The sequence below is a fragment of the Copadichromis virginalis genome, linkage group LG19, assembly GCF_057382275.1.
Source record: "Copadichromis virginalis isolate Kocher_CV1m ecotype Utaka linkage group LG19, C_Virginalis_male_GT1.1, whole genome shotgun sequence".
In the NCBI taxonomy this organism is placed as follows: domain Eukaryota; kingdom Metazoa; phylum Chordata; class Actinopteri; order Cichliformes; family Cichlidae; genus Copadichromis; species Copadichromis virginalis.
Window position 1 is genome coordinate 27,552,125 of NC_140636.1, and position 13,577 is coordinate 27,565,701.

At 42.9% G+C, this 13,577-nt stretch overlaps 1 protein-coding gene across 1 annotated transcript in view; it reads left to right on the plus strand.

The window, feature by feature from the left end:
• The window catches only part of myo10l1 (myosin X, like 1), a 56,451-nt gene that overhangs the window by 7,202 nt on the left and 35,672 nt on the right, over positions 1-13,577 (plus strand). Inside the window, exon 2 of the mRNA XM_085440812.1 lies at positions 12,444-12,542. Within this exon, the coding sequence (XP_085296938.1) occupies positions 12,444-12,542 (99 nt within the window). The remainder of the gene's footprint in view (positions 1-12,443; positions 12,543-13,577) is intronic.

A 13,577-nucleotide genomic window follows, 5' to 3' on the forward strand; every position in this document is an offset into this window, starting at 1 on the left:
CTCGCTGTCCTGATTGTATTATCACCTTTAATGGAATATTACTGACACAGTTTAGGTCTCCAACACAGGCAGCGCTACGCTAAGACGACAGATCAGAATGCTTTTTGCAAGGAAAAAGGCAAAGGAAGCTGTCTCTCCAGTTCACATACAAATTTACTACATATTTGTGATAATCCTACTTGTTGTGTTTACATACACTGCTAAGATGGTGAAGGGTTGCTTACAAGGGGGACTGAATATGAACATATACTCAGTTACCAGTAGGGGGCTCTGTGACTAAGGATGATGGAAGGAGAGAAGAAGTGAAGTGTATGGTGAGATGTAAAATGGCGAACTACTGCTGAATATATACGTTCCATTACAAACCAAGCCGTCTCCGTTCTTCTGTCGAAACACCACAAATTGGCGACGAGGATGAGCGCATCAGTTCCGAGTCCACCATCTTTTCTTCCACATGTGGGTGAGCCGCCGATTCCATTTACTACATGGCGGAAAATATTCGACAATTACATGCTAGTAATCAATGCCACGGGAGATGCATGGCCGGATGCTAGGAAACGCGCTGTTTTGCTACACTGCTTGGGCCCGGAGGGACAGCGGTTATTCTACACGTTACCGGAGCAAGGTGATACATATGCTGACACCATGAGCACACTGGAGAAGCACTTTGTGCCGAAAGTGAATGTCGTGGCGTGCCGTCATACATTCAGACAGCGTATTCAACGAGCGGATGAGACTGTTTCTCAGTATGTGGTGGCTCTGAGAGCATTAGCTTCATCTTGTAACTTTGGACAAATGGAAAGTGAAATGATAAGAGATCAGTTGATCTCCAATGCTCATCTCAGCGCTGTGAAAGACAAACTGTTACTGGAGGATGAACTCACACTGGATAAGGCTCTAACTATTGCAGGCCAGGTAGAAGCAGCAGTCAAAAACGCTACTCTACTCTCCACACCCGGCTCGTGTCCGACCGCGCCTGTTCAGACAGTCGACGCGGCAAATTCCCACTCTCACCAGAGGAGAGGACCTCGCCCCGCTAAAGGCTGCACTCCAGACCAACGCAAACGGGGAGGTTCAAAGCAGCAGCAGCGGAAGTGCTTCAGGTGTGGTTCTCACAAGCACTTAGCTAATGATAAAAACTGCCCGGCTGCTTCTTCAAAATGCAATAACTGCGGGAAAAAGGGACATTTTGCCAAGGTATGTAAGTCGTCAGTCAGTGAAGTGAGAGAAGTAGTGGTTCCAGAATTGGCAGTACTGTGCGTGCAAGATGCTAAAATGATGGCAGCTATTCAAGATAAGCTTACCTGCACTGTCGACATTGAAACTGTACAAGGTGGCTCTAAGACAGTAGAGCTGATAGTAGACACTGGAGCTTCTGTGTCTATTCTGCCAGAAACTATCTACAGACAGTATTTTGCAGACTGTTCACTGGTGCGACCTAAAGTCAAACTAGTTACTTATGCTAAAGATGAGTTGGCTGTGATGGGTTGTCTGCCTGCATCAGTTGCACTGCATGCACAGAATGAAAAAGTTCCTGCTTCCTTCTACATTGTCAAAGCTGGTTCCCCGCTATTAGGCCTCGACCTCATTAGAGCACTGAACGTCTGCATCGTCGGAGGCAAAGTGGACCGTATTCAGGATGAAACTGCAGATGAGCCGGATTCGTCTAACCAGAAGTCTGCTGTGTACAATGTTGATCCTATTCCACCAGCTCAACTTGGATGTGTTAAAGGGTTCATCCATAAAGTACAGGTAAACAACAATGTGCGGCCTGTACGCCAAAAGCTGAGACGCCTGCCATTAAGTGTACGTACAGAGGTGTCAGCAGAACTCTCTCGCTTACTCAAAGCTGGCATAATTGAAAGGATCGATGCAGCTGAGTGGGTGAGTCCTTTGGTCGTGGCCAGAAAGCGAAAAAAGGAGTTGAGACTGTGTGTTGACCTTCGTGAACCCAATAAGAGCATTATTGCTGACTGCCATCCTCTTCCTCATATGGAGGATCTGTTTTCTGACTTGGCAGGTGCCACTCACTACAGCCAGATTGACCTCAGCTCAGCATACCACCAATTACCTTTGCATCCGGAGAGCCGCAAGCTGACTGCTTTCATCACTCATGAGGGACTGTTCCAGTTCACACGTGTCCCATTTGGCCTAGCATCAGCACCTTCGGCGTTCCAGAAAATGATGCAAACGGTCCTGAAAGATCTGCCTGGTGTTCGCAACTACTTGGATGACATCATCGTCTACGGAACATCAAAGGAGGTGCATGATACACGCCTGCAAGCTGTTCTCCAACGTCTCAGAGATGTCGGCCTGCAGATTAATGCTGGGAAAAGTTCCTTCTGCCAGTCACACATCACATTCCTGGGCCATGTAATCTCAAAGGAAGGCCTACGTCCAAGCCAACATCACCTTACTGCTATTGCTGAGGCTCCTGCTCCAAAGGATATGGCTGCATTGCGCTCGTTCCTGGGTTTGTCATCCTGGTTCAGTAAATTTATTCCAGATTATGCTACACTGGTGGAACCACTGCGACAGTTGCTGAAAACAGACATGAAAGTCGAACTCCAGTGGAACGAGGCAGCACATGAGAGCTTCAGTAACCTGAAAAAACTCCTTCTGGAAAGTCCCGCACTTGCCGTCTATGACCCTGACTTACCTGCTTTTATCACCCCAGACGCATCAGACTATGGGCTAGGCGCTGTGTTGACACAGTTACATCCAGATCAAGTGGAGCGGGTTGTGGCGTTCGCCTCCCGAACACTGTCTCCTGCTGAAAGAAAGTACTCCACCACAGAAAAGGAGGCGTTAGCCTGTGTCTGGGCGGTGGAAAGATGGCGTACATATGTATGGGGCCGCAGATTCACACTTCGTACTGACCACCAAGCTCTTACTACCCTTCTCAGCACCAAAGGTATGAACAGAGCGGGCATGAGAATCGCACGATGGTCTGCAAGGCTGATGTGTTTTCAGTATGATGTGCAGTACCGTCCTGGTGTTCAGAATGTCATCGCAGACTGCCTCTCACGGGTTCCCCTGATGTACTCCAGCACTGACATTGATGCTGAAAAAGACCTTCTCTGGGAGATAGCTGAAGTTTCTCCTCTCTTGACAGCGACACCGTTGACGGATTTTAAAGCTGAATGTGAGGACTGCCCTGACCTTTCTCTGCTCCAACAGGTTATCCGCTCAGGCTGGCCTAAGGTGAAAAGGTCTCTCTCACCTGAGATACAGCCGTATTTCCTGGTGCGACATGAACTTGCTGTGGAATCACCGTTGGTTTTCCGGGGGACACGTCTGGTGGTCCCAAGGTCCCTGCGGGAAAAGGTGATATGCCTCGCACACGAAGGTCACCAGGGCATAGTTCGCACAAAGCAGCGGCTCAGAGAGCTTTACTGGTGGCCATGCATGGATACTCAAGTCCATGCGATTCTGTCATCGTGTTCAGTCTGTCAATTGTGTGACAAAACGGCCAAAACTGCTCCTGCTCCCCTACAGCCGGTTCAGTTTCCAGATGGTCCCTTTCAGCATGTGGCCGTTGACATTGTTGGACCTTTTGACCGCGGGTCGCAGGACTGCAGGTTTGCCATCACACTGGTCGATTACTTCAGCAAATGGCCAGAAGTAGCCTTTACTTCATCAGCTACTACAGACACTGTGATTAGGTTCTTGTCTTCAGTTTTTGCACGGGAGGGAAACCCTTGTGAGCTTACCACAGATAATGGACCACAATTCACTTCATCTGCCTTTGCTGATTTCCTGACGGAAAGGGGCATCAAGCACATCAGAACAAGTGTGTATCACCCTCAAGCGAACGGGTGTGTTGAAAGATTCAACAGAGTGCTGAAGGACTGTGTTCAGGCTGCACAGGTGTCCCAGAAGCTGTGGAAGCCCGCCGTGACAGAGATGCTACAGAATTACCGTGCTACAGCTCATGCAACGACTGGAGCAGCTCCGTTCCAGCTTCTCAGAGGGAGACCCATGAGAACAAAGCTAAATGTCCTGCCGTTTCCCAAAGACACAGGACAGTATGACCAATGCAGGGCCAGAGTCTCTCACCAGCAACGTAAGAGTAAACGCTACACTGATGCAAAGAGAGGGGCAAAACCTCCCCAGCTTGTGGTCGGTGACAGGGTGCGGATACGTAAACCTTTCCGAGTGGGGAAGGGAGAGAGACAGTTCACTGATCCACTGTCAGTGCAGCAACAGACTGGACTGAGCACCTTCATCTTGAGTGATGGAAAGAGATGGAATGCAGCCCGTCTCTCACTCTGCCGCGCAGAGAATGCTGAGCCGTTGCAGGCTGATGACGGGGTTGAAAATAACACAAGAGAAACTCCTAAAAGACCTTCTGTTCCTAACAGACCGAGACAGTTACCAGCTTGGACCAAGGATTATGTTATGAAATGAGTTTAAAAAAAAAAAAAAATGAAAAGAAAAAAAAGTGAAAAAAACACGCTTGAGCTGTTGGGTGCTAATGTTAAGTTCCATACTGCTAGTTCTGAGGTCCAAGTATAATAGAGGATTGATTTACTGTGATTTATTTGTGAGTTTTGTGACTTAAGGTTGTTAAGTTACTACAGTAACCTTAACGGTACAAGTATTCATTATAAAGGACGATTTAGGCACCATAACAAGATTGTATGTTAAGATCACGGGTATAGTTCAAACACCCAGTAATGTTATAAGTGAAATAGGTATTGAAAATGCTGTCTGGTTGCAAAGTTTACTACTGATAATGTTCTGTGCAAATAGTAATGTTGCCATACTAAGTAAGTAATACTGAGGTAGTAGAATTCTGTGAGAATGAGGAGAGATGTTGTGTTTACATACACTGCTAAGATGGTGAAGGGTTGCTTACAAGGGGGACTGAATATGAACATATACTCAGTTACCAGTAGGGGGCTCTGTGACTAAGGATGATGGAAGGAGAGAAGAAGTGAAGTGTATGGTGAGATGTAAAATGGCGAACTACTGCTGAATATATACGTTCCATTACAAACCAAGCCGTCTCCGTTCTTCTGTAGAAACACCACACTACTTTCTAGGATTTTCTGCTGCTCTTTGATTTGTGCTCTCTGCCTCATATTGACAGTTCACTCGTGTGGCATTTTCATAACGTTATGGTGGAACTATAACTAACTAACTAATTATATATAGTGATACAGGGTTAATTAACTGTTAATAACTTAAACTACAGTTAACTGAAGATTTGTCACATTATTTAACAAAATCACAGAGGACCAGGCCATAAGTGGTCCCTTCATCCTGGAGCCTAATAAAAATTACTACCTGATGCTTGTGATTAGAAAGGGATTGACAGTTTTTACAAACACAGATACACAAACCCCCCCCCCCCCCCCAAAAAAAAAAAAAACCACGCTGGTTTTTATTTTTCCTTTTATCTGCTGCTGAGCAGTCATCTGCTCTTGGCATCATTTATTAATTCGTGTCTCGTTTCTGTCATTTTGTGTCTTCTTCAACCTCCTGTACTTGTAACCTTTTGTTACACACTTTGCTGTTTTCCTGCCCTCGTCTTCATTGTCCTCATTTTCCCCATTTGTCTGCCCTCTCTGTCTGTCTCCTCTCCTCTGTTGTCCTTTTAGTTTACACTGAGTTTGTCAGACGTGACTTTGCCCCACAGTGACTCCTCTCATTCTTTAAGCTGTCATTTATTTATGTGTAGTTTGACTTTTTATCTCACCTTTTTCTGATTGCCATTTTTTAAGTCTTGTAGCTGTTGGTCAAAGTCAAAGTCTGACTGTCAGTGTGTCCAGTTTGAACATCTACAAGAAGCAATGGAACAATTTTCAGTGTCCTGATATTCAGTTTCCTCTGAAGATGGACCAGTCCAATATTATTATAACTCGCACTTAAACTTTGTATTTTAAATTAGCTAAACATTAAATTGCTAATACCAACATGTGCCATTGTGCATGTGCATTTAGCTTAAAACAGCACAACTTCACAGATAGCCAGGGCATCAGGACCAAAAGTGTCTGTTGAGAAGGTTAGCGCGGGCTCATTAGTGTTTGTAAAACATGCACAGCTCTTGAGTATGCTTACATAAAGAATTTTATGGTGCTTTTACAAGCCAAAATCATGCATGATTTAAAATCCCCTTCCTGTGTCCCTCAGAACGTCTCCCAGCTCTGCAGCTATTTTTAGATCACTCCCTCTAAGTCCTGTTCTGACCACAAAAAATGATATAAAACCAAAACCAAAAAAGCAGCACTAATGATAGAAGAAGTCCAGAAATGCACAAAAACAATCTTTAAAGGGTGGAGTCATGAAACACGTTGTCTACAGTTGACCCTTTGTTGCTACATTGGATTCATATGAACCAGAGGGGTTTATTTCTTCGTCTCTTATCTTTCTTCTCAATGCAGCCATGACAGTCAACAGCTTCTTTTTAAGTTGATCACATATCTCAGCTCGTGTTAACCACAGAGCATAGCTTTATGTCATGACCAGTGAAAAACATTTAAGGTTTAATGAGTGATTCCATTCCTGCGGATGTTGGTCATATGTTTGCACTCAGCATTTGCTTTGGAGAGAGCTCCTCTCAGAAGGAGAGATCCTTCATCAGAGACTATCTCCATGGGAAGAGCCTTAATTATATGGCACAGGGGTCCATGTAATTGCCTGAACAGACAAAAGGGCCTCTATCAAACATACGTATAGCTGAGCGCTCATTGGATATGTCTAAATTTATACCTAAATGTCTGACTTTAATCTCTAAATTGTGACTTTTCTCAGAAGAGGATTAAGGCCAGAATTCTGATAAGAATAATTCACAATTTGAAAAAGTGTTGAGTTCAATCAATCAGTTGTGAATAAAAAAAAAAGAAGATTTGGGGCTCACAGAAGAAAAAAACACACTCATGCATTAGCCATCATCATCATCATCATCATACATATCCTGGCTGTACTTGAAATTATGCTGCTGTATTTCTGTCACAGCATTCTACGGGAAAGATGTCTCGCTATTGTTTTAGCATTTCTTGTTGGTTATAGAGTCGGATGTAAGACTTGAGGTCAGAGGTCATCTCTGAGGGTAAAGTGACAATAGACGCTTAATGGAGCTTGACGAAAGGGTAATGGGGCGGAGCCTGGGGCCTGTTTGACTGTGGTTTGGTTTGAATTTCATGGAGCAGAGAAACAATGCGAAGCATAGTGTTAAAGGCGATGTTACAGCCATAGATATTAGGCCACAGAAAGGTTTGGTGTTTGTTGTCATGCATGGCTATTTCTGTCTGTCTGGGGCAGTAATAGATGGGAGGAGGGGAGGAGGACACAAACAGGAGGAGGAGAGGATGAGTCTGAGTGGAGGCTTTGGTGCTGGCAGGTCATTTATAACCCTCTGTCTCCCCTTAGTTTGACCATGAGATTGCATATCGATCTGGGACTGGAGACCAATTTGCTTAAAGAGGAGACAGAGAGAGAGAGTCAGAAAGCAGAAACATTCATTGCTTTCTGGTTCACATAAGGTGAGTTTATGTCTGTATGAGATATAAACTTGCTGTCTTATTTAATGAATCATTTCAATGTAAGCAGCTATCTCCTGGAAGTTTTCAGTCTTTTGAATATGTGGCTTTACAGCTGAAGGCCCCATCCAAAGTTGTGTTTCTTAATGTTTACAGGCCTCCCAAATACTGCACAGACTTTTTTAATGACCTCAGTGAACTGCTGTCTGTGATCTGTGTTGATTTCGACTGTGTAATTATTGTTGGGGATTTTAACATCCATGTGGACAACCCTCAGGACAAAGGGACTAAAGACCTGAGTAACACTCTGGGCAACTTTGGGCTGACTCAGCATGTAACAGAGGCCACACATAATAGAGGACACACTCTTGACCTACTGATCTCCAAAGGCCTGAGCATTTCAAAGGTTACTGTGTCTGATGTGGGCCTGTCTGATCATTACTGTGTTTTCTTTGAAAGTAAAATCTCAGCCCACACAAATATATCAACAACAGTGATCACAAAACGGTGTATAACTGAACACAGTAGTGGGATCTTTAACCAGGTCTTCCCATTAACACCTGACCTGTCCAGAGGGTCAGTCAATGAGCTCGTCAATAGCTTCAATGCTAACATGTTAAATGTAATGGACACTATTGCTCCCATTAAGGTGAAGGTTATCTCTGGAAGGAAAAAGTCTCCATGGAGAAACTCCACACTGGTGAAAAATGAAAAAAGAGAGTGTAGGAAAGCTGAGCGCAGATGGAGAAAAACAAACCTCCAGGTTCATTATGACATCTATAAAGAGAAACTTCACAATTATAATTTACAACTGAGGAATGCAAGGAGGTCCTACTTCTCTGACATCATCACTAAAAACAGCCATAATGCTCGGGTCTCATTTTCTACAGTTGACAGGCTAACAAACCCCCCTGTGTCAGTGGCAGCTGAACTTCATTCGACCATGGCCTGCAATGACTTTGCCAAATTCTTCACTGAAAAAATCCAAAAAATTAGACAAGCAATTGGTACATCAACAGCAGATCCAGGATATGTACTGTGTCCACCAAAAAACTGTTTAAACACCATGAAACAGTTTCAACCTATTAACAGCAAAGATCTGGAGGACATCTTAGGTCAACTGAACTCCTCCTCCTGCTGTTTAGATGTCCTGCCAACAAGTTTTTTCAAAAAGGTCTCAAAGACTTTAGAGTCAGACCTGTTACAGATCGTCAACTTTTCTTTATTATCAGGTGTGTTTCCAGAATCACTAAAAACTGCTGTAATCAAACCTATACTGAAAAAGGACAATCTTGACAAGACACAAATGAACAACTACAGGCCGATCTCAAATCTCCCGTTTTTAAGTAAGATCATTGAAAAAGCAGTTTCTCAACAGCTCAGTTACTTCTTAAAACAGAATAATTGCTACGATGCCTTCCAGTCAGGTTTTAGACAGAATCACAGCACTGAAACCGCTCTGACCAAAGTGTTCAATGACATATGTCTGAATACAGACAGTGGAAAAATGTCAGTCTTAGTTTTACTGGATCTCAGTGCAGCATTTGATACAGTTGACCACAACATATTACTCAAATGACTGGAGAACTGGACAGGTCTTTCAGGAACTGTACTAAACTGGTTCAAAACATACGTAGAAAACAGGAAATACTTTGTATCAATAGGTAACTTCACATCTGAGCAGACAAGTATCACATGTGGAGTTCCCCAAGGTTCCATCTTGGGACCCCTTCTGTTTAACATCTACATGCTCCCACTGGCACAGATTATAAACAACAACAAAATAAACTATCACAGCTATGCAGATGACACACAAATATATATCACAATGTCACCAGGAGACCGAGGCCCTGTACAGGCTCTTGGTAAATGCATTGAGGAAATCAATGACTGGTTGTGCCACAATTTTCTCCAGCTAAACAAAAACAAAACTGAGGTAATAGTCTTTGGCGCCAAAGAAAAACGATTACAGGTCACCAGAGAACTTCAATCTATACATCTAAAAACCACAAACCAGGCGAGAAATCTGGGTGTAGTGATGGATGCAGACCTAAACTTAGAAAAACACATTAAGACAATAACAAAGTCAGCTTACTATCACCTCAAGAATATATCAAGGATAAAAGATCTGATGTCTCAACAGGACCTGGAAAAACTAGTCCATGCATTCATCTTTAGTAGGCTTGATTACTGTAACAGCATCTTTACAGGTCTACCTAAAAAATCAGTCAGACAACTACAGCTCATTCAGAACTCTGCTGCTCGAGTCCTCACTAAGACCAAAAAAGTGGACCACATCAGTCCAGCTCTGAGGTCCTTACACTGGCTGCCTGTCCGTCAGAGGATAGACTTTAAAGTTCTGATGCTGGCCTATAAAGCTCTGAATGGTTTAGGACCAAAATACATCAATGACCTCCTGACCCAGTATGAACCATCCAGATCCCTCAGGTCATCTGGATCCGGTCTTTTATCAGTTCCCAGAGTCAGAACCAGACACGGAGAAGCTGCATTCAGCTTTTATGCTCCTTATATCTGGAACAAACTCCCAGAAAGCCTCAGATCAGCTGAAACACTCAGTTTATTTAAATCCAGGTTGAAGACTCACCTGTTCTCAGCTGCATTTGAATAAAGCACCAAATCCACACTTTAAGCTTAAATTTCAAAACTTACATTTAACTACTGATTTTATCTACTGTTCTGATTTTATCTGTTTTGATTTTATATACTGTTGTTTGTTTGTTTGTTTGTTTGTTAATTAGTTAGTTAGTTTATTTGCTTGTTTTAATCAATTTTAAATCATGCTTTTTATTTGTTCTTGTTTCTAATGTCTCTGTAAAGCATTTTGAATCACCTTGTTGTTGAATTGTGCTATACAAATAAACTTGCCTTGCCTTGCCTTGCCTAAACTCACCTACACAATGACTGTGCTTCAGGTCAGACGCTACAGCACCAGTATTTGAAGATTAAGTTGTCTCAAAGGCCAATTTATTAGCTAAAACATGTGGTGGAGTACCAGTGAACTGTGAGTAGGTCATCAGGTCATAATAATGTCTCAGTGCGGTGGAATCTGACAGGAAAAAAGACAGAGAGGATAAAGAGGAGCAACAAGGCTGCTATATATAGAGAGAGTTGCTGTGCAAAGAACAGTGAAGGAAACCTTTTTGCAGACTAGTGCAGAAGATCAACTATAGATGGGTTTATGTTTTGCAAAAGCCAACAGCCTTAAAGTCTGTTTTCAGATGGATTCAGTCATTTTATCCCCTAAGCCTCACCTTAAGCAACCCATTTGTGTGCATAAGTAACACACTGTATTGGTGTGTGACTGGTTTCTGCCTGGTTAGCTTCATAGCCTGAGGCATGACTGGGTTTCTGTTATTATCCGTGTGCGTGTGTGTGGCACTGAGGGATTGAAAGAACCCAAAAAGAGAGAGTGGGAGAGAGGGAAGAGGAAACAGAAAGTGATAAAGGTTGTCAGGGGATGCTTGGGGCTGTGGCACCATCTGTTGCTAAAACAATTCTTTTCCATTTGTCTTCTGCTGCTCACGCCATTCATATGCACACATCTGCTGGTCCACCGAGCCTTTTAGGACTCACGCCTCTGCTTAGGATTTAGACTGGAGCACTTATGCCACGAAACTTTGCTCTAACTACAAGAAAATTCATACATTATGGATAACACCATCACTTAAAAGGTGGACTCATCAACAAGAGTGCAGTGAATGTGATTCAAACACCCACAAACATCACCATCATTATGACTAATTTGTCAGAAAAAGTGAAAAAAAAACCCCATTTCACACATTCCACATGTGAGAGCACAATGTAGAAAGAAATAGTTTAAATTAATTTCAGTGCACAAAATTCAGCTCTCTAGTGAGATTTTGTCGTTAACAAACTACAGTACTGTGTGTTTTCTCTGTTGACAGTGTAACCTTTTATTTTAACTTTCTCTGTTTTGAATTCAAACAGTTAACAGAGTGCAGAGAATAGTAGTCGTATTCAGCTGTAAGCACATTTTAAGTATTTATTGATGTAAAGTGTTTTTCATTAATAGCTTCTTGTCTGAGGATATATTTTATACTGTAGTAACACGACACCAGCCTCCAGCAGGCGCCCCGTGGTTGGAGTTATAGTCGTTAATAAAATAAGCAACGTTTTTTATTCAAGTATTGTTTTGATTACATTTGACACCACTTCTTGGACCTGTTTTAGAGGCAGTGCTTGGGTAAACTCACAAGCGATTCAGTTTAAGCTAAACTGTACAAGTGGACGTATGGTGTGCCTCCTGTTTTTCCAGCGCTTCAGTCGCTCCATTGACTCATCTGTCCTCTGTTGCACTGTCCTTCTGTTTATGGTTTCAGGTCAGAGGTCAGTGACTGTGTGAAGGAGGGCTTTGTCTGTTTAGAAATATTTAGGAATAGTACACTTCCTCTGAACATGAATAAACTCCTTGCACAAAAAGATAAAGACACCAACTGCAAGCGCTCCTGCTTCACCATGTTAGAAATTAGGTGTGGATACTAATTGGATGGGATACTAATTCTAGCTTGAAAAACTAGCTTTAAAACAAAATGTACATACTTTATATCTGAGCAAAGCCAAACTATGCTTTGAAGTCACTCAAAGCATAAATAATTATCCACAGCTTACATCAATACAGTTTATCTAGATGAATTTTAGCCTGGCAACAAGATTTAGCGGTTACATATTTTCCTAACAAGTGAAAGATTTCCAGTTTGATTCCAAGATGCAAGAGGAGATATAAATCCTTTTGAGGTTGCATCAAGAAGGGCATCTGCTGGAAAAATCTGCCAAATCAATCATGCAGCTGTGGTGACCCCTTGTGAATAAGGGAGCTGACCAAAGTAGCTAAAAAGATGAATTATTTAAAATCTCACCTGTTTAGGGTTGCAGTTATTGGCTGCTTAACATCTGTGATTTGTGTGCTTGTTACAGGGTGCCCGCGTTTGGGTCAGGGAGAAGGAGCAGCTGCTCCCAGCCACCGTCAACTCCTGTGGAGATGGAACCCTTGTGGTCACAACAGATTATGGGGAGGTATGAAATGCACACTTTGCACGACCGTCTTTCTGATCTCTTTTGTCTTCAACACTGTGATGAGTGAGCAAAAGTCTGATTAGGACCCTCCATATACAACCATGCATTACACCGCTCATCATTGATGTGAAGGTGAAGCAGCTGTGTAGGTACATCTTCTCCTGTGCTGATCAATGCAAACTCCTGGTCATGATGTTCCACTTTCCCTGCCCCAGTTTCTTCCTCCTCCTCTTCCTCCGCCTTCTCCTCCTCATACATATTCAAAATTCATCTCTGGATCGCTGACACACATTCTGCTATCAGAGGAAAGCCAGAATAGATAGAAGGCATTATGGGAGTGTAGATGAAAACGGTCAGATGTAAGGATGGGGTTGCCTGCGGCTGATCTAAAAAAACAAAACAAAACAAAACAAAAAAAACAACCTCAACCTTTTGATGCCACGCACACTGCCAAAATAATGGAATTGAATGTTTAAATCTCATCATAAATGTGTGTTCGTGTGTGTCTGCGCTCATCTAATCTGTGTTAGATCAAGGACAAGCACACATTGCTGTTTGGATTTAATATGTTGTTTACACACACACACACACACACACACACACACACACACACACACACACACACACACACACACACACACACACACACACACACACACACACACACGCGCTCTCCAATTGCTCTCCATTTAAAGATGGAGGTAATAATAGATTTGTTTATTCCTTCCAAAATCTAGAGTCTTAATCCTCCTTTTCCAGCCCTACAAGAACACAGTAGATGTACAGTAAAGATGTACAATGAAGTTGTTCCACTTCTGATCCAACTACTTCAGTGTTTCTGTTCAGTGGCCCAGGAGAGACAGACAGGGATTTCCCAAAATAGAGGACCAGTTATAGGAGCAGGCATTCTCTTTGCTCTGGATTATGAATGTCCTTAACCTCCCTAAAGCCCCATCCATCTCTCTGCCCCCCTTCTCTGCTAGATGATGGTGTTTAAATGTTGACTCTGCAGGAGGTGATGAATATTTGATGGAG